Below are 26,716 nucleotides of genomic sequence, written 5' to 3' on the forward strand. Positions count from 1 at the left end.
AAATAAAAAGAGAGGAAGAACCAGTTGGTGTGTGCTGAGTGTTAGGAAACTCCATCTAACCCGCATGTTGCCACAAACAGACAGGGTATATAGGGTATATACAGGGTATTTTTTTTTTTCTGTTCCATGACTGCCTGGTCCAAAGAATACTGAGGCCAGATTTGATTTGAAAGGAGTAGTCAGTGGATCTTAAAAGCGAGGAGATGTATGACACAGTTCCCAAGGATGAGACAGATCCAGGGGTCCAGGGAGAATCAGATTGAGTAGACACAAGCTGTTCAATATGTCATCATGCAAGCACAGGGCCAAGGGCTCTGATCCCAAGAGAGACACAGTTGCCTGGTATCAGGACTTAGAGAAAAGGCAGAAGGCAGGGAGTGCACTGTGCTCAAGAAATGAGGCTTCACATCCAGGGGAATGGTCAGAGGCAGGGGGCCCCTCCAAAGACTCAATTGTTGGTGAACAAGAAAGCAGATTTGTTACAAGTGGAAGAGAGTGGATCTGCTGCAGGTGGAGCAGGCCGGAAGGCTCCTAGCGGAAAGTGGCTACCTCTGGCGGGCCCTGCCAGGAACGCCACATGCAACAGAGTTAGTGCAAGAGGTTTATTGGGAGGGGGAGAGTGAAAGAGTGAAAGGCTGAGTCGGAGTGGGAACTTGAGAGAGGCAGGCAGAGAAGAGGAAGAGAGCACGAGAGAAAAAAAGGGGGCAAGGGAGGAAATTAGAGACAAAGAAAGGAGTGAAAGGCAAGAGAGGAGGCAAAGAGAATGAACTCTGCCTGGCGGGCACTTTTAAAAAGGTGCACATGTCACATAGCTGATGGCTGAAAGGTACCTAGTGACATGTAACTACTTTGGCAGCAGAGGCAGGCTGTTGCTGTGGAAAATAATATTGGAATTCTTTAATGAAAGAAGCAGAATTAAGACATATAAAGTCCCAGTTTTTTCTCTATTTGAGAGAATTCACTAATGAAAAGGGGCAAATGTAGCTTAACAGGCTTTATAACTAGCAGCAACTGAGGAACAGGAAGAGAGGACAGAGAGAGGGTTTGAAAATGGGGAACTCCCTTCCAGCTATCAGATCACTGGCAGAATGTTGTAAAGGTCCTGTAAAATACTGGGATTTAGGGTGCTGGGAAGCAGCCATTTGGATTGATAATTAAGGGGTATTTGGGCCAGATATGACAAAAGTTTGAGGTTTTCTGTTGGGAGCAGTGAGACCCCAGGTCCTGAATTTCTTGTAATCCCCTGATCTGAGTGCCTACAGCTGCTCTGAGCACGAGACCTTCAGGAGTTCCTAATGGCAGGAGAGTGGTTTCTAGTGGGTTTGGCTGGGGCGTGGCTATCTCTATATAATCTGCCCCTGAACACAATAAAGGGGGCATTCTTGGGGAATTCAAGGATGACCCATGTCGCTGTCTGTCTGTGAGTGTCTGTGTATTTTAACCTCCAGCACCTTGCCCGAATCCCGCGAACTGGGTGCCAGCGCACCAAACTCAGACACGGGGGTGTGGTGTGCAGCAGTTTTCCAAAGACATTCCATGGAGATATAGTGGAAGACATAGTTCCAGTGAGTGAGGTAGAGAAGATTCAAGGGTCTACAATTCCTACCTTCCCAGGAATCCAGAGAGGATTGGATTTGAGGAGGCACAGGAGCCATGTGTGCTGAGTTCCAAGAGATGTGGTTGCCTGATATCAGGGCTTGTTGAAGAGGCGAGAAACCACGGTCAAGAGACAAATACTCACTTGTGGGGAATGGCCAGAGAAGGGGGCTTACCATTCATGCCAGTGTTCAGTGGAGGGACCAGCCATCCCTTAGATGGAGAAGTGAGGCTGTCATATGTGGACCAGGTTCCAGGGTCCTGGCAAGCCTCAGACTGCTGCTGGGCAAGAGGAGGTGCCAGGAGAGCCTGCCAGGGTCACAGCACCAATGTTATAATTTATTTAAAAATAGTGGGAAGGAGTCATGCCGTGCAGCAGGGCTCACATGAGAGGTTTATTGGAAGAGGATAGAGAAGGGGGCTGAGAAGTGGGCAGAGAGGGAAGCAGAGATTGGTCCCTGAGGGCAAGAGTGGTGGAAGAGAAAGAGACGGAGGTGGGCAAGGCCTGCTTTTTATAAGGGAGCATAGCAAGTGTGCACAGGTGGTATTCTTGGTAGCTGCAGCTGAGGATGTATTGTCCTGTCAGTACTCTAAGGGCAGACCAGTACGGATGCCTGGATTCTCACTAACACTGAGAATACTGACACTCAGTTGGTAGTGCTCCTCTCCATTTTCATTGCTGTTCTCTAAGTGGTGTCATCACAGAGGTGACAACCACCCAGGTCCAAAGTCTTTGTTATCATATCCCACCAACTTATCCTGAGAGGTCCATACTTAGGATGTCCCCTAGATTTCAACACTCTGGAAGTCTTCATATTTTCCCACATGCTCCATAAGTTTGACTGAGGCTTTATTTTTAGCATTTGGTCTTGATGGATATCCTGTTTCTTGACCTTCCCTGTTTACCCTTTTGTCGCCCCAGCTCTGATAAAAGGAGTGCAATATAATAATGATCCTAATAAAAATGGGCAAAAGACATTTCTTAAAAGAAGACATATGAATGGACAACAGGTGTAAGAAAATGTACTTAGCATCCTTTGTCATAGAGAATGGAAAGAAAGACTCACCTCGTACCTGTTGGAATGTGTGTTTCCAAAGAGCAAGAGGGAAGTGCTGTTGAGGATTTGGAAATGGAAAAAAAAGGGATCCTTGTGTATCACTGGCACCAAAACAACATGGTGTGCTCTCCAGAATGCAAAGCAAAATTTCCAAGTTGTCCGCCTCTTCCATTATGGATTCACATTCAAAAGAAATGAATTGATTTATGATAGACACTGCTCAGGGTTCTTCACCATGTCATGTTACAGAGATGACTGATGGTGTGTGTCAGTAGATGAATGGATAAAGAAAATGTGGTAATCTTTACATGTACCATTTAGCCTGAAGCAAACTGTGCCCTTTGTGACAGCAAGGGATTATCTGGGGATATTCTGCCAAGTGAAGTCTGTGTATATAGAAAAACAGGTACAAAATAATTTCATTTGTACATGGGATCTAAACAACTTGATCTCATAGACATAGAGAGTGGAATTCAGGGACCAGAAAGGGAACTGCCATGTTGAGGTGTGGATGCCACAGTTCATAAGAGTGAGTTTATTAGGTCTGCTGTGTGACGTAGTGATGTGGTGAAGAACAGTGCACTGTATGTTAAAAGCCCTGAGAGTATTTTGTAAGTTCTAATCAGTATAGATGGTAAGCCTACAAGCCCCTCCCTCCATTAGCACAGTGGGGGAGGGCACTGCTGTGCATGGGTAGCAGAACCTCAGGTCATATTACTACCATACAGTTTTTATTAGACAAAGTGAATGGAATTTATCTTTAAGAATTAAACCACAGCTGAATAGAAAATTTTAATTTTGATATGTGGTGTATTTATTGATCAGTTATTTTTATCCACATTGAGCTGTAATGCTTCTTTTATGCGAAAGCTTCATGTGATTGTCAGGTTATGTTACCAGCACATCCTTTACATATTATTGAAGCTCTTAGCATGCCTTGCTTTTCAGGAGGCCAATGTGTGTTCATTGATTTGAGTTTTCAGAATTGTTGATGATGGTTTGGCTTTTTATTTCCACATGACTTTGAAAAACATTTGATCAAGTTATGAAAAGAGAAACTTCCCAGTGGGCTTTCTCACCAAAATAGTATTAAACTAGAATACTGTAGATCTTCAGAATTTACCAGTTCACATACATTAATATTTTAATTAGAACATTACATTTGTGAAATGTCCAAAAGTTTCACTTTCCAATAATTTGATCCTTCATTTTCTTTAGATACCAAAGATTAAACCTTTTTTTAAAAAATAAAAATGACAGGCAAAAAATGTAAATGACCTGTTAAATTTCATTTCAGATATGTTTTCTTCTTTTTGCCGTCCTCTACATTGTTTCCTACTTCATCATTACAAGATACAAGAGAAAATCAGGCAAGTAGAAATGTTTTTATTACAGCTTTCATCAGAGCTGGATATGTGGGGTGGTATATGGGCTCCACCCACACACTGCAGTGTAGCCATGCTGAATATGCTGGTGACTGAAGTAAACAGTTGCCTGGTACTAAGAACACTAAAAATAACCCCTAGGGAACCTGACTATGTTCAGAGTCACCTTACTAGACCAGAGTCCTTGCTTATCACAATTCTCATGTCCAGCTAAGAATAGTGCTGGCTATTTACTACTTGGGAAATCCAGAGTTTATGAGGGTGTTTGGTTCCTTGTGGCTGGTTCTAATTGAACATCCTATTCACCCCAGCCCCTTTCATTTTCTAACTATAGAATTGTCTCATTGTTTCTGCCTCTCTCTGTCTCTGTCTCTCTTTTAAGAAAGATGTGTTTGCTTATTTACTCTTTTTGTGCTATGGGTTTTGCCTGCATGTGTATTTGTGCACTGTATTCATGCCTCATGTCTGCAGAGGCAGAAGAGGGTTTTGGATCCCCAGGAGCTAGAGTTACAGATAGCTATGAGCCTCCATATAATTGCTGAGAATCAAACCTGGGTCCTCTGCAAGACCAGCAAGTGCTCTTAACTGTTGAGCCATCTCTCCAGACCCTGTTTTCCTTTTCCAAAGAAATGTAGAATTTACAATATCCGTAATTGTACTGGTATTTAATTATATAGCATCCTTGTATTATTTAATTTTGTTCTGAGTTAATCATTTTTGTGTTTTCATGTCTTTATTATTTTTTTGATGGACTGATCAATTCACACATTTTTGGTCAGAGTTTTATATTTTTTCTAGCATATGCCCTATTGCCTTTTGCTAATTCTCAGCTTTCTTTCTTTTTGAAATCATAATATATTCTACCTGTGGTGCTGGGCTGACGGTTGAAGCTGTATGATGCTTAAAGGTTTCATGTAGTAAATAAAGATTCTTTGATAAAATATTACCAGCTTAAAACTCATCTAACAGCAGTATGTTGCAGTATGCTGTTTTAGAGCCGTCCCCTGGCTCTGTGACTGTTTGGCAATGTTCTTTGGATCATGTAATCTGCCAAAAAATTGAATGTCTGCAGATTCAAGATAGTGCCTCAGTTGTTTTAAAGATATTTGGTCACATGGCTTCAAAGATTACACATAGGAGAAAGGAGAGGGTTTGAGTGAAAAGCATAAATGCATTGTTTAAGGGGAAATCAAGGTGATGCACAGGAAAACTTTAGACTTAGAAGACTTAGACACAGTAGTTTCAGGGATGGAGAAAGACTGTAGACCTTGATGGTGGAATAGAATGGGCATGTGTAAGGAGGTAGTGAACCTTTTCTCTAGACTTAGTGATAAGTTAGGTGTAGGAGTGTCAGGATAAAAATTAATTGGGGGTGTGATTTTGTGGTGCCTTTGACTGTGGTTATTTTGGGAAGTCTGTAATTCATGATAGACACTACAAAGAATGGCCAAAACTCACAACTGACACTGAGGCAAGTGAGCTCCCAGAGGTTCAGAGATCCAAGGAGAACCTTTCAGAACATGAGACAGACGAGGAGCTAGAAGGACTGGGAGGGTTTTGCAATATTTGTGTCCTTAGGCAGTCTCTTTGGCTGGTAAGTTTATGATCAAGGACAAAAGAGATGGTGACTGAGGGGCCTGAGAGAGGAAGAGGGGAGAGGAAGGTATCCTAATGAAGTCTGCCTGGTATTTAAAGAAATACGGAAAATGATATTTTTTTTCTGTCTGTAACTTGGACAGTGCTTTCAAATTTTTGAGGTGATGCTATCCAAGGTAGTTTAGAATAGTTTAAGAAAGTATTAGCATTTCATTTACTAATGAAAATTCGAATTAAAGAAAACTGTGTGAGTTCTAAGAGTGTGATGTTTTACACTAGACATGTCTGCTGACTGTTTATCTCCACATTGTGTATATGCGGTTCACAATCATCCTGTGGCTCTAAGTTTTATTTTTTGAGACTGTGTGTTTGTAAGATTTTAATTTACAAAGAGTTAATCAATATTTGTGTCAGTTAATCAACATTTTTCAACAAAAGGTCACAACTCACTTTTCAGTTATGCCCACTTAACATGTAATGAAATTTATATTTGGGTCTTTGTTGAAGTTTACAAAATGCTCTTTGAAAGACTTTTTCATTTAGTAGTTGAATTTTTTAAACTTTCTATTTTTGGTACTTTTTTAAAAGATAAATTCATAAAATACTTTGGAGATAAAATAGTAACACTATATAAAATTTTTTTTTTGTAGATGAACAAGAAGATGAGGATGCTGTAGTCAACAGGATATCGTATGTATTTGTGTGTTAGGTTTGCTATTGCTGTGAAGAGACACCATGACCACAGCAACTCTTATAAATAAAAACGTTTAAGTGAGGTGGCTTGCTTACAGTTTCAGAGGTTCAATACATTATCATCAGGATGGGGATCATGATGGCATGCAGACAGATGTGGTACTGGAGCTGAGAATCCTACATCTTGACTCAGAGGCAGCGGGAGGTCGACCTCAAAGCCTGCCCCCACACTGACAGATGTTTTCCAGCAAGTCCACACCTCCTAACAGTGACACTCCCTTTGGGCGCCACTTTCTTTCAAACCACCATAGTATTCCAAAATTTAATTGTTCTGTTTATAGTTTTGAAGTTAGAGTCTAAAGGAAATAATTGCCTAAAGTACTAATCCTTATTAATAATATTCTTAAAAAGCACCTGTAAGCAAATACACATGGTTACTTTAGAACTGATCATTTCTTGCTAAAATGTGTTTATTCAAGCTGAGTGTGGCACATGCCTGTAATTCTAACAATGGTACAGGGGAGGTGGGATGATCAGGAGTTAGTTCAAGGCTAGCCTCAGCTACATAGTAAGTAAGGGCAGCCTAGGCTACATGAGATCATATTCCCTTTCCCTTCTAAGTGCTTATTTAAAGAAATGGCAGATTTCATCTTCAGGAGATTTTTTTTTTAAATAAGGAAAAGAGCTTAAAGGTAGAATGGTTGTTTAGGAAAAACCTAGTTTGGTATAGTGGGCACAGGCTTGTAGTCTCAGCATTCTAGAGGTCTGAATGCAGGAGGATTGAGAGAGTCTGAGGACAGCCTGGGCCACACAGCAAGACTCTGAGAAAAAGGGAAAACTGTCAAACTATCAGCCATTTGTGTCCTGAGCAGACTCTCTGAAGCAAGCAGCAGGTAGACTTTCTGTTCAGAGTGACACATTTGCCTGCTTGCTTTGTAGGTTCCTTATGTATGTGGAGGAGATATTATAGAAATGTACTTTAATTTTTGAAGTATCAAATTGAATGGGAAACAGTTAAGTTCTTTCTATTAGATTTTGCCTATTTAATGTGAAATCTGGGCCTGAAGAGATGATTTAGTGGTTAAGAGAACTGACTGCTCTTGTAGAGGACATGGGTTTGGGTCCTGCCACCCCCATGATGGCTCACAACCATCCCTGACTCCAGTTTCAGGGAACCTAAAGGGTGGCAAGTTCTCCGTGAGAGTGTCAGTGTCACCACAGATAAAGAGGGTGTCCATACCAAAGGGAGGAGCCTGCCAAGGGTGTTTGAGCTGACTTGAGGAAGGAGGATGTTTTGAGTGTCAGGACCATTCAGTACAGAATTGGTAGCTACCCAGACAGGAAGGTATGTGTCTGTATAGAATTGGGATCAGTATGGTAGAAAATTGGTTCATTGTAATGGTGGGGAGGCTTAATTGAAGTCAATAGGAACCAAAAATTAAGGGAAAAAGGAGAAAACAAAAATGACCACTGAGTTGTTGTTTTGGAGTTGGGGTTGTGCCATGTGAACACATGGTCTTCAACACCTACGAGACGTAGAACTGCAGTATAAAAGTGAGTGTGGCCGTGTTTTTGTACACGTAGAGTGCACATTGTATGCCTCTGCTTTGCCTCCTGAGGAGGTCTCCCAGTAGCAGGAATTCCAAAAAATTCCCAGGTTATGTTTAAGTAGAATTTCACACTCAGTAGAACCAGAATTCCTTTAAGGAGGATAATAGAAGGGCTGGATAGGGAAAGGCCAAGGCTAATTTTATGTTTGTACAGAGTATAACAATGTAAGAATTAGCTGGGCAGTGATGGCACATGCCTTTAATCCCAGCACTTGAGAGGCAGAGGCAAACTGATCTCTACAGAGCAAGTGCCAGGACAGACTAAAAAAAAAAAAAGAAGAAAAAAGAAAGGAAGAAAAGTAAGAATTATTGGGATATTTTAAGGAAATAGTCCTTAAGGGTTCTCACACCAAGTTGGGGACAATTTAAATATCAAAATAAATAGTTATTGTACTGGATTTGAAGTCACTGCATATAGTAGGACAATCTTTGCCCATCCTGATAGAAACCAGTAGATTGGATGTTTGATAAGAACAGGTTTCTCTTGTAGTTTCAAACTTAGATTTCCAAAAAATACTGAATGAAAGGAAAGGAAGAATATCCTGGTAGTCACTACCTTGACCTGGGACCAAGAAGACAGGGTCAGTAGAGAGAGAGCAACCCCAAGTCATCTGTGACCTGCAGAGAAAAGAATTAGAGAGCAGCAGCTTGCGATAGTCTTTCACCTGTCTAAGGCTAATGTCCTCATTTCCCTGTTCAGGCTGTCTTCTGCACATCACGAGACACCAGCCTCTCAGTTGCCTTTGACTCCTCTCTCCAGCTTCTTGTTAGGAGCCGTGTTGTTCTGTGTTCAGAGTCTGACTTGTGTTATCATTGCCACTTCAGTTTTCCTTACTTGCTTATTTTCTGTAGTGCCCATCACCTTAATATACTGTGCAGTTACCCAGTTAATATTTTATTGGTTTTTTTTGTCTGATGCTCTCATAGCATTAAGTGATGGTTCACATAGAAGCCCTGTGAAGGCGAAACATGTCTTGTTTACTGTTTTAACATGTCAGGTACAGTGCTGACTCAGATTCAAGTGTTTGTTACTATCTATTTAGTGAGTGAGCTTCGCCAAGAGATTCCTGGGTTAGTCTGTGGTGTGTGTGGTTGCTTGTGAGTGATCCTGATGGTAGGATGTTCTGAAGGTTTACTGGTTGAGAGCCATTGGCCAGAGTGAGCACTTGGGGCCCAAGTTCACAAAACATGCCTTTCTGAGACAGTTACTCTTCTCCTCACTGTGACGAAACACTAGGTGGAAGCTGGTGGAGGAGGGAAGGTTTGTTTTATGCAGTTGTACAGTCCGCAGTGCTGGCAGTCTGTGTCAGTTTTTTGTTACCTGCAGATGGAGCAGAGAATAGAGCAAACATACGGGCTGGAATCAGCGATGGGTGAAGCCTAGTGACCTCTTCTTGCCAGCCAGGCCCCACTTCATGGAGATACATAGCAGTTTTTAAATGGTGCCACAAAACATAAACCTGTGGGGACATTTCAGATTCAAACCCAAAACACTTAGGATGACATGTTGGTGCATTTCATAGAGTGTGCAGATAAAAAGGAGGGAATGCTGAAGAAGTTGTAGAATTTCAAGAAGGAAGTACTTATCTGCTTGAAATATACAAGGTTCAACATTTGAGGTCCTATGTCATTTGCTACCTGGAAGTGTATGTGGCAGACTTGTTGAAATAATTTACTATGGCCTGTAGAGGATGGCATTCTGAGCCACTGGTAACATTTAGCATCCAAGTAAGTTCACACACCCTCTTGTTTAAGGAGATAGTCACAAATGACATATTCAAGAAAATATTTTTGTTTTACTACTACCATAATCATAGAAGGTATAATATTCTGGATGTAGAATCTGTTTTTTTTTACTTCTGCATTTTAGAAGGTGACATTTCTGAAAGGGCGTGTTTTATGATTGCACAAGCCATGTCTCTACTATACTTTTCCAATTCAGGGCCTTATTTTAAGGACTCTTTGTCAGTTATTAACTCTACATGAACCTTTTATGAGTAACTTGTTGTAAGCAGTAAAAGTGGTTTTCTGCTTTCTGGGTAGGTTTGTCACAGTAACGAAGTGTGAAGTGGAGGCTCCATAGCTGTTGAAAAGCAGCATTATAGTAATGGAGACATATATATGGGATTTTCTGGGCCACTTGTGACCTGATGATTTATCTCTTTGTCTCATAAATGAACTCCTTTTGTCAGGCCATGTGTCCTAGAATTGGATTTGGAAGTTATGTTAGCCTAGTGTGTGGTCAGTTTTATGGTGGGTAAGAGGAAAGAGGAGCTAATTTTACTGAGAGGAGCAAGATGATAGGAATTGAGGGACACATGACAAGCAAGTGGCATTTGAGGTCTGTCTTGCTATTCAGGTACATCTGCCATGTGGAGTGTTGTATGGGCACCCAAGAGAAAGAGAGCAACCTGTGGTACTGGTGACCTTTTGGGGATCCTACTCCAAGGCTGTCTTCAGGGTATGAAAAAAATCCATGAAGGTGGCAAGGGCTAGACTTTTCTATCTGAGGGGTAAATAAGGAAACACACACTTTCTAATGGTAACTTTTTCTTTTATTTCATCTTGAAAAATCTCTTTCTGAAAATCTCTCTGTCTCCACATATCTACATCTCTTTACATACAGCGACATAACACTTCTCTCTCTCTCGTACGTCTTTCTCCATCACCCTTCTTCCTCACACTTCCCTCCTACTTCTCCCTACCTGTCTCCTGCTGTTCTTCAAAACCTCTGAGCAATTATGAATCACATCTTCAGGGTCACAACACTACATGAGTAAACAATAAGAAACAGAGCCAAACTGATCACACAGTTTTTCTCAGGCTAGGGAGGTCATGTTGACCGGCTAGTGTGTAAAGTAAACAGGGTTCCCAGACAGAAAGGGACATTGAAATTCAGGACTTAAACAATAAACAGTTAGTTGGCTGAGCCTTGAGGTTGGGAGTATGTGCAGAAAGTCAGTTGCTGAGAAAGTTATATCTACTAAAGTCATAAATCAGCAATAAACACCTGGGAAATTGACCTTGTATATTTGTCTGTAGGGGCAACCATATAATCATCTCTAGGGAAACTAGTTTGTTTTGAATTTATAAAACTAGCTGTCTTAGTGACTGAGAATACTGTTATTTTCTTATGTCAGTCTGTGTAATAAAAATATCCTAGTATTATTTCTACTCTTCAGAATTATGCAGTTGAGCAGAAATTATCCTCCTGACCATCTACAACTATATGTGTCCCCAATAGATAGAATATTTTCACAAGATAAACACACAAGCAGTGGGAATAGTACCCATAGCTGTTTTTAGTGGCACATGAGAAAATTACAGACAGAAATAGTTATCTTCAGCCAGTGACCCCACAGCCTTTCCAAGTGGGGCTCCCTATCGGAGTCACTCATCTGGTAGATTGGCCTGTTGAACACTAGTTGTCACCTTCTGTATACTCCCATGGCCACCAGCACTGTGGGCAGAGACATGGAAACCACACAATCCATGGAGGGTTAGAAAACAGTTGGGGAATAAGTGTAAACTGAAATGTGCCCTGCTGAGGGCCTATAGTATTTGGAGAGCTGTGCAGGCCCTGGGGTGGTGAGTATTTGGATTTGATCTTGGCAGGAATGATACTAATCAGGGTGATGTTGTCCTCTCTGGGCTGGATCTGGCCATTCACTCCAGATGAGCAACTTTTCTGAGTACTTTTTCAGGAAACGTGCTCTTCATTTTTTGAATTAATTCATGATGCTTCTGAGTTGAGTTTTGTTTGGAGTGTTCCATTGATCTACATTATATAGTTGGCTTTTGATTTACTGAACCCATGGGTTTCTAGGGTATTTGTAGCGGTGTAGGCAGTCATTTCTGCTGTTTGCTACAGGATGGCACTGAGTGCAAAGTTACTCATGGTGGAACATTTATTATGACTTTGTTTGCTGTTTTCAAGACAGTTTTTCTATGTAGTCCTGGCTGTCCTGGAACTTGCTCTGTAGACCAGGCTGGCCTCAAACTCAGATATCTGCTTGCCTCTGCCTCCTGAATGCTGGGATTAAAAGTATGTGCCAACACGGGTATTATTACTATGACATTTTAAAAATTTTTTCACATTTATCTTCACATTCTTTCAATATTAGCTTCAGTGTTATGGATACTCAAGTTCTATTTTTAGTGCTAATTAAGTTTTCTTTGCCATTACTGCTGTTCTGTCTGCTGCCTGCCTGGTTTCTTCCTCCCTTCCACCTTCCCATGATGGAGGAGAGTTATCTGTCTATGTTACTTTCATTGGTTAATTAATAAAGAAAACTGCCTTGGCCCTTTAAGAGACAGAAAATTAGGTAGGCGGAGTAGACAGAACAGAATTGTGGGAAAAGGGGTAGCAGGCAGTGGGGAGACGCTTCAGGCAGTCGCCATAGTGAGTCGCCATGCTTCTCCTCTAAGATCTCTCCTGGTAAGCCACACCTCGTGGTGCTACACGGATTACTAAATATGGGTTAAAGGAAGATGTGAGAATTAACCAATAAGAGGCTGAAACTATGGGCCAGGCAGTGTTTTAAAAGAATACAGTTTCCGTGTAATTATTTTGGGTAAAGCTAGCCGGGTGGCAGGACACAGCCTGCCGCTTCCTTTTACATTCCCATTTCTCCCCTCCATTCCTCTCTCCCTTCCTTCTTACCTCCAATCCTCTCCTCATCTCTTCCTTCCTTCTCCCCCTCTCCTTTTCTGAGACAGGGTCTCACCATGTTGACCTGGCTGACCTGGAACTCTCTATGTAGTCTAGGCTGGCTTTAACTCACAGAAATCTACCTTCCTTTGTCTTGCTATTTATTTTTTAAAAATCTTTTTTCAAAATTAGATGTTATAAAAATTTAAAGCTTTTCAGAAATGTGTAACTGGGAAGTGAAAGCCCATTGTGATTACACTCTTCCTTTGGGTTGTTATAAATGATAATGGATTTTGGAGCAACACATTTCCTGATATTATGTAAGCATTTCTTGGTGTGAATAGAGAGCCTGCTTTGTATTTATTGTTAGCGTTTTTCTTCAGTTTGTTTTGTTGAATTAATTTATTTTAGATTCTAATTTTTACATATTGAAGCTGTATTATTCAGGAACTATTGAAGTAGTGTTTGAAATATTGATTAGTGTTATTTACTACTCTCTGCTATTTACTACTATAATTTAACTTTTTTTTTTTTTTTTTTTTTTTTTTTTTTTTCGAGACAGGGTTTCCCTGTAGTTTCTAGAGCCTGTCCTGGAACTAGCTCTTGTAGACCAGGCTGGCCTCGAACTCAGAGATCCGCAATTTAACTTTGCTTAAATGAGATATCAGGTGCTGGTGAGATGGGTGTGTGTCAGGGTACTTTCTTTGTAAACCTGGAGCCCTGAGTTTAATATTGGAATCTGTATAAAGGTAGAAGGAGAAAACAGACTCCACATAGTTGTTCTCTGACCTTGCGTGCGTGCCCTATCACCCCTCCCCTGCATAGCGCGCACTCTCTCACATGCAGACAAACATAAATAATACACAATTTCTTAAAATTGTGCAGTAGTCTCTTCAGTATATAGATCTCGTTATGGATTTCACCTGGCTGCACTTTCTAGACCCTACGCATGCCATTTGTCCTTCAGTTGCAGATCTGTAATGGAGATCTTATGTAACACGCTGGTGTTGCTCTCACGTTCACTGCTTTCCAGACCCCTAGTGATAATGTCTCTTCTCTCTTGCAGGTTGTTTCTGAGCACCTTCACTCTAGCGGTTTCAGCTGGAGCTGTTTTGCTTTTACCCTTCTCAATCATCAGCAATGAAATCCTGCTTGCTTTTCCTCAAAACTACTATATTCAGTGGCTAAATGGCTCCTTGATCCATGGTTAGTATATATTACTTAATACAGTCACGTCTCGTGTGAATTTTTAACTACACTATAAGTTACAGGTTTTTCTTAGTTTCCTTAACAATTTGTAACTTCTTCCAGTGAACTATTGTCTTGTGAGGGTTTCTACTGCTGTGATAAAACACCATGACCAAAAGCAACTTGGGGAGGAAAGGGTTTATTTCAGATCACTGTAGCACCAATTCTAGTTGGTCTTAATAATAAAAACCCGGAATCAGATATAGGGGTTAATGCTGAAGATCAGAGAAGCATAGCGGCCAGACACTAGAGAGTTCTAATTCTACCAGTGCTGAGATTGAAGGGGCGATCCTGTCCCCAGAGTGTCTCCTCAGACTTTGTCCTCTGACTGTAGGGACGATCCTCAGACTGCAACTGTTTCCTGTCTCCTTCCACTTACATTCCTCTCTCCGCCCAGCCATACGGCTCCTGTCTCCACCTCCCTAGTACTGGGGTTAAAGGTGTGGGCCACTACTGCCTGGCCTCTAGTGGCTTAGCTCTGCACTCTAATCTTCAGGCAGGCTTTATTTGTTAAAACACAACAAAATATCACTACAGAGTACAGTTCAACATCAGAGTTCATCACTGAGGGAAGTCAGGACAGGAACCTGGAGGCAGGAGCTAATGTAGAGGTCATGGAGGAATTCTGCTTGTTGGCTTGCTTCTCAAAGCATGCTCAGCCTGCTTTCTTATGTACTCCAGGGCCACCTGCCTAGCTGTGTCACTGTGCCCATTGGACTGGATCTACCTATGTCAATCACTAATCAAGAAAATCCCCAATAGACTCGCCAACAGGCAAATCTTATGGAGGAATTTTCTTAATTAATATTCCCTCTTCCTTTGCATGACTGGGGCAGACTGAGGGGCCACTGGCAGTGGCACCAGGATTCATCCCTGCTGCATGTACTGGCTTTTTGGGATCCTATTTTCTTTGGATGTATACCTTGCTCAGCCTAGATATAGTAGAGAGGGCCTTGACCTTCTACAAGGCAATGTGCCTTACCCTCTCTGAGGATTAGATGGGGGTAGGGTGGGAGGGTGTGTGGAGGGAATGGGAGGAGAGGAGGGAGTGGGAACTTGGATTGGTATTTTTTTAAAAGATCTAATAAATTAAAAAAATTCCCTCTTCCTACATATGTTTATGTCATGTTGACAAAAAAATTAACCAGTACAATTATTGAAGTCCTCTGTGAAGTCAGAAACTAGCTTTTACTTAACATTACTAGTTGTAGTTACTATTTTCCTTTACTTAACTAAGAAGCAGTTCTTATACTTACTGTAAGTTTTGAATTGGTATGTGTGTCTGTTTTGAAATGGTGTCTCACACTATAACCTCAGGTGGTCTAGAGTTTGCTTGTAGGCCTTGAACTCATGGTAGTTCTCCTGCTTCAGCCTTTCAAGTGTTGGGATTACAGATGTGAGCTATTAGCCTGAATATTTACTTGATTTTAGTTCATTTAAATATTGTAGGCAAAGACTTTTTGGTTCATGTGGTTATGTCAGAGAACCTTAGTCTCCATTGAGGACCTGATAGAGCAGAGGCTGCGGTTGTCATTTTGTCATTTTAAAACATGACAGAATATGAACAAGGTCTGCTGGCTAAAATTTTAATGTGATTTAAAAAGTAATGATGGTATCTGGGTATGGTGGCATGTACCTTTAATCCCAGCACCGGAAGGCAGAGGCATGAAGCTCTCTGTGAGTTTCAGGTCATCAAGGACTAGATAGTGAGATCATGTCTCTGTCTCCCTCTTTCTGTCTCTCTCTCTCACACACACATGCTTGCACATGCACACTTGAAGTGAGGTAGACCTGCTGTGCAATTTTGCGCAGGACACTATGTTGTCTTGTCCTCAGGTCACAACTCTCTTAAGTAGAATAGTAAATGCACCTTGCACACTTGCTTTTAGGAATATATCTAATGGAAAAATATGCCTTTAATAGGCACTTAGTATGTGATAGTCGTTGTATGAATTTAGTATGTATGCACTTGTAGTGTGAAGTGGCGGGCTGCCACCCGCCGCCGGCTAGCTTTACACCCGAAATAATTACACGGAAACTGTATTCTTTTAAAACACTGCCTGGCCCATAGTTTCAGCCTCTTATTAGTTAATTCTCACATCTTCCTTTAACCCATATTTAGTAATCTGGGTAGCACCACGAGTTGTGGCTTACCAGAAGAGATCTTAACCTGCGTCCATCTCGGAGAGGAGCAGCATGGAGACTCACTATGGCGAATGCCTGAAGCGTCTCCCTAACTCTACTTCCTTGTTCCCACAATTCTGTTCTGTCTACTCCACCTACCTAATTTTCTGTTCTTAAAGGGCCAAGGCAGTTTTCTTTATTAATTAACCAATGAAAGAAACATAGACAGATAACTCTCCTCCATCATTTCCCCTTTTTCTGTTTAAACAAAAAAGAAAGGCTTCAACTTTAACATAGCAAAATTACATATAACAAAACAGTTATCAAGCAAGTATTACAGTTACAATATTTAAATCTATTTTATCTTTTATCATAACTAAGGAAAGCTATAACTATCTATTTATTCTTCAACTCCATCAAAGACTCCAGAAGGATATAATGCTACCTAAGTAAATAAGAAATAAGTAACTTATAAAACTCTAGAAATGACAGAGACAACTCGCTGCCTGGACAGTCACCCAAAGTTCCTCTGTACCGTTGAGGCATCCATCTTCAGCCTTCAGGCCCATAGTGTCCAGCAGACTTTTTCATGAAGCAGGAAATTCCAAAGACAGTTCAGTCACTTTCTGCTGTGTCCTGCAGAACGTCTGGCAGACTCTTTCATGAATCAGGAACCCCGAAAGACCATCTCACCTTTAGGCAAGTTCAGCAGTCCTCTTTCTGTGGGTTCCTTGTGTCCAGTTTATGCAACAGTCCAGGCAAGAGCATTTTCTTGCCCAAATGGCTAACAAACTCCATAAGTAGCCTCTTCGATGCCCATCTTCCTCTCGAAGTAGATTGGTGCTGCCAGGAGCAGACGTGTCTCATTGTCATGAAAAACCCTAAGTTATTAAAACATTAAATGCCATATTCTGCAGTCTTTGAAAGATATGAAGAATGCCTATCTGAAATATATCTATGCACATCTAGAAAATGACTAACATGACTACAAGCTTGACTATTAATCGATGATTATCCATTAACAACCTATATTTCCTAATTATACATTACATTCTTTAAAATGAACTACAATCACAATAGCTTAATCAAAATCAGAAATACATATACATATAACAAATTGACCTTAAAATCCATACCAATGCAAATTATTCATATCTATATCATATCCCCCTTTAAATGTAAAAGAACATTTATAAACAATATTTGGGAATGTGGGCGCAGTTATTTCTCTCCAAACTGCTTCCTGCTGAGTGGGGGCGTTGTTATTTAGGTCTTTCATGGTATAACCTGTGTGCTAGGTTCCTCTCAGTTGGCAGTTGAGTGAAGTAATTTTTTGAAGATGTTCACAGCAACCTTTCAGGAGGGCGTGGTCTATCATACCATATTGGGATAGAAGCAATCCACAGAGTCTCGTCCTCTGTGAAAACAAAAGAAGAAACTCTTTTCCAAAGCATCATGTTCTTAGATCCAAATCCTGAAGTCATACCGTTAAGATGTCCATTCTGGTCTAGCCTGGCAGCCCATATAATGAAATGTCTCTCTGTACTTAGCTCCTTTACAGTCAAAAAAATCAAAGAAAACACAACAAAATACATAATCCAGACTCTCTGTGAATTTTCCATTTTTACGTGGCTTATTTTCACTCTATCACTTTACTTTATTCTGTCTCTTTAAAGACTTTACCCCTTTTTTAAGGCATTAACTTTATTCTCTATATATTTATATTTTTCTCTCTCTCAAGCCTACGTACAGTCATCCAACATTGTGACCTATATGGGGGTCTTATATGTCTGAATCTGTCCTATTGTGAATCTGTAATTTTTTACTATCCAGGAGCATTTCTTAAAATGTTAAGCACTTCTTAAAAACTTAAGTTGCGCCACTTATAGGTAATACGGTACTGCCTGTTTCCAGCCAAGTCTAAACCTTAACTGCGCTGTTATCATGGTAATTACGATAGATCCTGCCTGAGCTCAGTACAGTTCAGCATGGCGGAGCAGAGCCAAAGCTGCTACTGCCTCAGTCATTTGGTGCCCCTGAGCTGCACAAAGTTCCAGGTGCACAGCAGTCCACATTGGAGCTGCACTCAGCAGTTTAATTTTGATACTGAGCGTGCAGCACAGAAACTCTCTTAATCCAAGTCACAGCCAAATCTGAAGCGCAGAGCACCGTGCAGTCTGAAAACATCTCTCTCTCTATGGCGGCAGGAATCCGCAAATGCTGTCCCGCTCGCCTAAGCCTGATTCCGCCATCTGCCCAGGTGCAGGCAGGGAGCAGTGAGCCATTGGCATGGTCTCAGAGTACTTTCTTTCCGATCCCAAGCGGGCAAGGTTTTTAAGTGGATTTAGTCACCACGTTGGGTGCCAATCTGTAGTGTGAAGTGGCGGGCTGCCACCCGCCGCTGGCTAGCTTTACACCCGAAATAATTACACGGAAACTGTATTCTTTTAAAACACTGCCTGGCCCATAGTTTCAGCCTCTTATTAGTTAATTCTCACATCTTCCTTTAACCCATATTTAGTAATCTGGGTAGCACCACGAGTTGTGGCTTACCAGGAGAGATCTTAACCTGCGTCCATCTCGGAGAGGAGCAGCATGGAGACTCACTATGGCGAATGCCTGAAGCGTCTCCCTAACTCTACTTCCTTGTTCCCACAATTCTGTTCTGTCTACTCCACCTACCTAATTTTCTGTTCTTAAAGGGCCAAGGCAGTTTTCTTTATTAATTAACCAATGAAAGAAACATAGACAGATAACTCTCCTCCATCATGCACTAACTATTCTCTCTGCTAGGACAGTTCCTTATGGTGTCTATTAGATTAGACTATGACTTTTGGGTGCTTGAATAGCTTTCTTACTTTTCCTGTCCATACCATTGTTATTTTCTTAGTATTGATGTTTGTGGCTAGTGTTGTTAATTATGGTATTATTACTGTCAAACAATTTTATTATGTTTATATAATTTGGTAGTTATATGGATGGTTAGATACATTGTTTATGAACACTAAAGGTATGTAAAATTAGGACACCTCACTGTGAGATTTTTTTTGTGGACACAAATCTTTTCACTTATTCCAGTGAAGATGTTTTATAATAGTGAAGAGAGTCTATGAAACCATATCTTTTTTATTGTTTTGCTATTTTTTTAAATTTTTTATTACTTAAAAAAATACCAATCCAAATTCCCACTTCCTCCCCTTCTCCCAGTTCCCTCCTTCTCCCTCCACAGACCCTCCCATTCCACCCCTCCAACCCTGATGGAGTGCCAAGCACCCCGCCCTGTGGAAAGTCCCAGGCCATCCTTACTACATCTAGGTTGATCAAGGTTTACATCCTTAGGGAACAGGACCCCAAGAAGCCGGTACATGCAGTAGAGACACATCCCAGTGTCACTATCAGTGGCCCCTCAGTCTGCCCCAGCTGTCAACCCCCTTCAGAGGGGCTTGGTTGTTCCCATGCTCGTTCACTCCCAGTCCAGTTGGAGTTGGTGAGCTACCATTAGCTCAGGCAAACTGTCTCAGTGGATGACCCCCTCATGGTCTTGAATTCCTTGCTCATACTCCCACTCCCTCCACTCTTCAACTGGATCTTGGGAGCTCAGTCCAGTGCTCTGATGTGGGTCATTGCCTCTGTTCCCATCTGTTGTTGGATGAAGGTTCTATGGTGGTATTTAAGATAATCATCAGTCTGACTACAGGGTAAGGCCAGTTCAGACACCCTCTCCTCTATTGCTTAGGGTCATAGCTGGGGTCATCCCTGTGGGTTCTTGGGCATTTTTCTAAGGCCAGGTATCTTGCTAACTCCATAATGGCTCTCTCAATCAAGATCTCTTTCCTTGCTCTCATATCTGTCCTTCCTCCATCTTGACTATCTCATTCCCTCAAGTTCTCCTCACTCCCCTTCTCCCCTACTTTCTACTTCCTGGCCCCCTGCTCCCAAATTTTTGTCTGATTCCATTTTCCAGGTGGGTCTATATATGTTTTTCTTTGGGTTCAACTTATTACTTAGTGAAACCATGTCTTGAAGAATAGTCAGTGACAAATATTTACTTTTTTTTTGGTTTTTCGAGACAGGATTTCTTTATATAGACTTGGCCTGTTCTAGAACTCTCTCTATAGACCAGACTGGCCTCACACTCAGAGATCTACCTGTCTCTGCCTCCTAAGTGCTAAGATTAAAGGCATGCACTGCCACCACCACCACCTTTGGGCTGTATTTACTATTTCTTAAGCTAAAGGATTTCAGAATTTTTTTTTTAATTTAGGAGCCTTCTTTTGAGTTAATGGTAAATGTCTTTAACAAAAAATTGACTGGCTTGCCTTTTGACTTAGAGAAGGTTGTATCCAAGGTACCTTGTTTTATTATATAATTTCCCTAGTTGATGTTTGGGAGACAGAGTCACTTCTCCATGTAGACTGCTTGCAGTGATGCTGGCTGCTGTAAAGGCTCCACCACCTTGGCCATGAAATAGAGCTTACTTTTCAGTCGTTGTTGTGATGTTTGTGCTGAAGCCTCCAGAGTGCGGTAGTGAGTCTGAAGTGATCATCAAGATCATGTGTTTGCTGTGAACCAGTTGTTATAATTTATTAAAAAAAAGACACCAAGAGAAATCATGCCATACAACAGGGCTCACATGGGAGGTTTTTAGGAAGAGGAGAGAGAAGGGGGCAGAGAGGAGAGGGCAGAGAGGGGAGCAGAGTGGGGGGGGCAGAGACTGATCCCTGGGGATAAGGGTGACTGGAGAGAGAGGGAAGGAGGGAGAAGGAGAGGGAAGGAGGAGAGGGAGAGGGAAAGGGAGGGAGGAAGGGAGAGAGGGAGAGGGGAGGCAAGGCCCACTTTTTAAAAGGGAATACAATGAATGTGCACAGGGAGTGCCCTTAGTGACTGCAGCTGAAGATGTATCCTGTCAGCACCCTAAGGGCAGGTCAGTACAGATGCCTGAATGCTAACACCAGCAAGCTGTCATCTAGAAGTACGGTTCTGTGTGACACAGGAGTAAGCTTTATGTCTTCTGTCATTGTGAAAGTACAGGAATCACTTTCTGTGGATGCTGTTGCTGAGAAGCTGACTTGGTGTGAGGAGGGGCAACTACACTTCTAGCTGTGACTTTCTTTACTGTGCACAGTAAAGTACGTGCTCACTCCAGAATGAGTAAGAATACCAAAACGTACAAAGCAGGAAATGACGTCGACTCTTTTGTAGTACATACACACACCATGTGTTTATAGCACATGTAGCTTGGATCTTTTCAAGCACTGAATTTGTGCTGATTATTTTTCTGCTCATCATGTTTTTTGCAAACATTTTTAGTGCATGTACAAGAGTTCTGTGCATATTCACCAAGCAGCCTAAGGAGTTACCTTGTAGCTTTCTGGAGTGAGACCACTTATTCTCCAGTGACTTCTGACGGATGTGAGATGAGGGCTGCATGGCCCCCGGCTACCAGCAGCTTTCTCTCCTGTGGCCCCACCCTTTATTGTCTCCTGTTGGGTACCCAGGGGATTTTCACAGTGACTTTTGAGTTTCTCATAATTTATGTAGATAATTAAGATAAGAAATTATTAGGCTAATAAATATCATTGCCAAACTATTTTCTGGAAATATTTGCTTATATCCTTCTGACAGATGGCGTAGGTGCCTTTGTTTCTAACATAAATCCAGCAGAATCAAATACTGATAGTTTTGTTGCCAAAGATATGACTGCAAAGTAGTTCTCATGATTATCATTAGAAAAATTCGTGATCTTTCAGTTTTAGTTTGTCTACAGACATCTACTACATACATAATTTGTCATGTTTTTTCCCTTTTCTGTTTTTTATATTGGAAGTATGTGACTTTTTACATGTAAAAATAAACCTCTATAATGTTTCTATACTTGCTATTTTGATTTTGTATGCTCTTTGGGGTTTTAGAGATTTTATATTTTTGTGCTGCCTGGTCTTTTTCTTCTTTTGGCTTCTCTAATTTTTTTTGTGTGTAAAAGATCCCCTCTCACCATGGATGTTAGCAAACACTGACTTTCTTCTTGTCAGCAGTGTGTTTGCACTTGACTGTTTTCTCCGTTTGGAGTTCACAGAGTGGGTTTGTCCTCACCCTCCCAGCTCACTGTCCTGGCACCACCAGTCCACTAGCCCTCTAGTGACTTTAATGACATCTTTTTATTTTGGAGGTCATCATCCCATGAGAGTCTGTTTCTTGGCTTTGGAGTCAGCTAGACCTCGCTTTGAATTTCAGCTCTGTTTTACTATTAGTAATCTTGAGCAAATTGTTTAAGCTTTTCAAGTCTTAGTGTTTTATCCGAAGAATGATCAGAACTAGAACTAGTTGGTTGCATTTTTATATGTGGGGAGTGGAATGTATACAGAGTATAAAGTACCTGTCTTGTTTAATGCCTGCTCCAGAGGCTGTTATCTGCAACCACTCCCTAGCCTTTTGTTTTTGTTTTGTTTTGTTTTTCGAGACAGGGTTTCTCTGTAACTTTGGAGCCTGTCCTGGAAGTAGCTCTTGTAGACCAGGCTGGTCTTGAACTCACAGAGATCTGCCTGCCTCCTGAGTTCTGGGATTAAAGGTGTGCACCACCACACCCGACTCTATCATGGCTTCTTTATCCTCTTGATAAAGTTAATACCTCCTCTGTCCAGGGAGTATTTTCATGGCATACAAATATCTTACTTTTTTCTTTCTGTCTGGAGAGGGCTGAAGAGTTAGAGCCACCCACGTACCTATAGAAATTGTAAGTGCTTAGACTAAATGAGACCTAGATCCCTTCATCTGTCAGCTGAGAACAATATACACAGATAGGAGGAAACCTTGAGTATTTGGGCCACTTCTAAATGAAATTACTTGTTCTCTTAGGACCAGCTTATGCTGGATCACAATACATCATTTCTATTTAATGATACAGTACTTTTGCACATGCCTAGTTTTTTGGATTAGGGGTATCATAAGATACTCTCTTATGATAAGCAGCTGGATGACCTATCACAGCCCCAAGATCAAGCACTTAGTCTTTGTGAAAGTCCATTAGGCCCAGAGCTTTTTCTCAAAAGGCAAGTAGTTATCCAAAGAGGGCAACCTCTACTGTGATTCTTTGAGTTAGCATGCCATATATTTTAAGCTGGAACAGAGGAGGCAGAGGTGACAAAGTGGCATCATTGACACAACTAAAATAGAAATCAAAGGGAAAATGGAAGGATCCATTTGTAGTGTTTACTCTTTGTATTTGTGCACTGTTAACAAGTTAGTGGAAAGATACAGAACTTCAGTTCTACATGTGACTAAGCAGTGGTACAGCATAGGACATGTCCTGGAACTAGACAGAGGCAGTGGCTGCACAACATGTGGAATACACCACATACCACTGGTGACCCTACTTCAGAATGACCACTTTTCTGCAGTTTAAAGTTAAAGCCAATAATGGTAACTTTTTAAAAGAGAGGAGAGTGATAGGATTAATGTCTAGTCTTAAAATCTAGGAATAATTCTCCAATGTTGGATGTATTTTTCTCCCGGGGTACCCAGTGTTTACTTGACTTTCATTTGCTGGGGCAGAGATATACATTGATAACTGAGTGTCCAGTTCAGGTGAAGTTGTTAAAATGAGCCTCAGTGATCTGGCTGGTCTCTGTGAATACTGCAATTTATTTTGACTTATCAGGAGCAGTGAGCTGGGGATATCATGAATAAACAGTGCAAAACCCATCTTTTCTCCAAAATCTGTTTGTAAACTCCACAGAAGGTCAAACAAGATTTTAGGTTATTAGCAATCAAACTTAAACAGAAGATATATTTGCTTATGAATATTTATTAAAAGATAAACCTTAAATTTTATTGCACCATTTTTAAATGCTACTAATTATTAGTGAATTGACACAGTTTAGTTTGTTGTGACAGTTTGCATTAGTACAGTGGCTAGACACTGAGACACCGTTTATCATATTGAAAACAAGTCTTTGTTTTTGGGTAGGAAAATGACTTAAATTAAGTTTCCTGGATCCAAACTGGTTTGGTTTGTAGTCAGTCCATTGTGGATGAGGATACCAATGAATACATCTTGTTAGATAAAGAGGTTGAGAAAAAGGATACTTACGATCAAATGTACCCCACCTCACCTTGTTTATTTTGTAGTACAAAGGTTCAAACCCAGGGCCTTTACACATTATTTTTCTTGTAAGTCTATCAGATTAGCAGCCGCTCTAACCCTGAGGTTCTCTCAACCTGAGTTGAATATTGTATTTTGGAACTATTTTGTGATACCAGCAGGTGGCGGTAGAAGATAAGGAACCTTATGGTGATCTGGCAATTTGGTCTTGTGTTTGAAACTGAATATTCTGGGACTGTTGTTGCCTCCAGATGAAACCTCTTTTAGAGGTGGGCACCAGCTGCACCTTCAGTAGCGTGCTATGGATGCTTACTTTGACAAACGACCTTTCTTAAGTTTTGCATTCTATATATTGAAGTTTTTAATTCTAGCGTTTTGAAGCAGAGAAGTTTGACAATTTTTATTTTATAAATTAATATGAATATATGCAATAAATATGTGTAATGTTGGTAACAATAATTTTCAGTTGTATCAAAATTATAGAATGCTTTTTAGGGGAAAGACTGTAAATTGATTGAGCTTTGAAAAGCTTGTAAGCCACTTTACAATGTGTGTTGAATACCCATATTTTTTCCCCAGAAAGTACTAGCCTTGTGCTCAGGGTTCTCCTTGTCTCCATCTTCCAAGTCCTGTGATTGCCCATGAGCCACCACTCCTGGCTTTAGGTACACTTGTTATGTTGGTATATTAGACAAACTTCTAATGGTGAGTTTAGACTTTTCTATATGTCCGGTATTTTGTAATTATATTGCCATAATTCAGTTCATTTTTATTTCTTTCTTTCTTTTTTTTTTTTTTTTTTGGTTTTTCGAGACAGGGTTTCTCTGTACCTTTTTTTAAAGTCTGTCCTGGAACTAGCTCTTGTAGACCAGGCTGGCCTCGAACTCACAGAGATCCGCCTGCCTCTGCCTCCTGAGTGCTGGGATTAAAGGCGTGCGCCACCACCGCCCGGCTCATTTTTATTTCTTTTGCCTAATAAAGTTAATTAAAAATACATGACAAAGATGTCTTATTTTGTCAGTTGGTATGTGTAACAACTGTGTGATAAATCCTCTGTGATTTTTTTTCACTTGCCCAGAAGACACTTTTATTTTTTTGACATGGGGTTTCACCACAGAGGCCTGTCTGGCTGACCTGGAACTTGCTGCATAGCCCGTCTGACCTCAGACTTCTGATGAGCCTCCTGTTTCTACCTCTCGGATCCTGGGATTACAAGCATGTGCCACCACTCCTGACTCTTTGCATTGTTCTTAGAGAGTAAGTTTAGGTGTTCATGCTCATGCAGCAAACACTTCACTGATCAAGCTAGCGCCCTAGCCCTGTCTGAGTTTAAGTGAGTGAATTGGTTAGAGTTATTATTCTTATTGTTTTTGATTTGAGTTTTTGCCTGATGCAAATTTTACTTTTTTGGCTTTTGGCCTGTATAGAAGAATTTGGATTTGTTGTTCTGGAAATATGTATGTGTATAGATTAATAATAAGAATAAAAAGCCTCTTTGTGCTACAGATTTTTCTGTTTATGAAAATATAGTAGACATTAGCATTCACAAACCTCTATTTGGTAGTTTTTCTGAGGCTGATGTTTGAATGGTGTGGACAGTGTGGCTAGCAGCAGAGCCTGGACTGGGTCTCCACCGCAGTTTATCTTTGTTTTCTGTTGTTCTCATTATCTTTTAATGCATTGTATGGGGAAGCTTCTGTGATGCAGGGATATGGAGATTTAGGCATGTCATGAAGGTATTTAAATATACACCTCATAAATTTTAGAGTACTTCTGTACCTCTTATAGAAGATTTATGCGGAAGGTAGAAAGGAAGAAAAGTCTATCAATCTGCTATATTTGTGTTGTTAATAACTTGTGTATCTCTTGGCAATTATTTTTTATGCTTAGTTTAAAATACTTGTTTTTGTACATGTTTGTATGTATCTGTGGGTGTATATGTGTGTTATGTGTGTGGTGTGTTGTGTATGCACCACACACATGTGAGAGCCAGAGCAGGACACCAGCTGTCTTCCTTTATCATCTTCTACCTTATTTCCTTGAGACGGTTTCAGTGGGGCTGGCAGGGCAGGAAGCTCTTGGGATGCTCTGTCTCTGTGCCCCACTGCTGGGTTCCAGGCCGGCAAAACCATGCTGGCTTCTTGTGTGGGTGTCGGGTTCACACTCAGGTCCTCGTTCTTACACACCGAATCAGTCCCCAGTCCCACTTAGTTTTTTATTTTTTTACAGTCATTTTAATGTATTTTTTAATGTCATAGTGGATAGGTTTTTTTTTAAAAATAGTGTAAGCCTTTTTGAGTAAAATTAATGAAATGGTAAGGAACGAGTTGAACTAGTTTTAGCTATAATTCACATCATTTTCTTGTCCCTACTTTTTCTGAGTGATGGTACATTAGAAATTTTTATTTTTTAAACTTTTGTTTAAAAAATTAGGTGTTGTTTCTCTTTTCTTCTTGCTAAGAGCCAGAGTTGTAACCTATTTAACAGGAGAAAGCCCAGTGACAGAGCTGAAGACCTTTCAAGGTCATGACAGCTGAGTGGTCTGAAATATGGTTGTCAGATGTAAGGTGCTCCTCATCCAGGTAGCTGCTGTGAAGACTGATGAACTCCTTTAAATCACAGATCGGCTGAATACCTTATTCTTGTTCAAGACA

General features: G+C 40.9%; 1 protein-coding gene across 5 annotated transcripts in view; it reads left to right on the forward strand.

Moving 5' to 3' along the window:
• Positions 1 to 26,716, forward strand: part of Lmbr1 (limb development membrane protein 1) — a 128,137-nt gene that overhangs the window by 15,966 nt on the left and 85,455 nt on the right. For 4 of the 5 annotated variants that reach the window (XR_005284282.1, XM_038319029.2, XM_038319031.2 and 1 more), the window contains exons 2-4: positions 3,952 to 4,024; positions 6,286 to 6,325; positions 13,656 to 13,795. Coding sequence is in view for 3 of the 5 variants with exons in the window: in XM_038319029.2 (XP_038174957.1) it covers positions 3,952 to 4,024; positions 6,286 to 6,325; positions 13,656 to 13,795 (253 nt within the window). In the remaining 2 variants the exon portion in view is untranslated. Of the gene's footprint in view, positions 1 to 3,951; positions 4,025 to 6,285; positions 6,326 to 13,655; positions 13,796 to 26,716 lie in introns of those variants that run through there. The other variant, XM_038319032.2, reaches the window with a different exon arrangement.

Source organism: Arvicola amphibius, chromosome 2, assembly GCF_903992535.2.
Source record: "Arvicola amphibius chromosome 2, mArvAmp1.2, whole genome shotgun sequence".
Classification (NCBI taxonomy): domain Eukaryota; kingdom Metazoa; phylum Chordata; class Mammalia; order Rodentia; family Cricetidae; genus Arvicola; species Arvicola amphibius.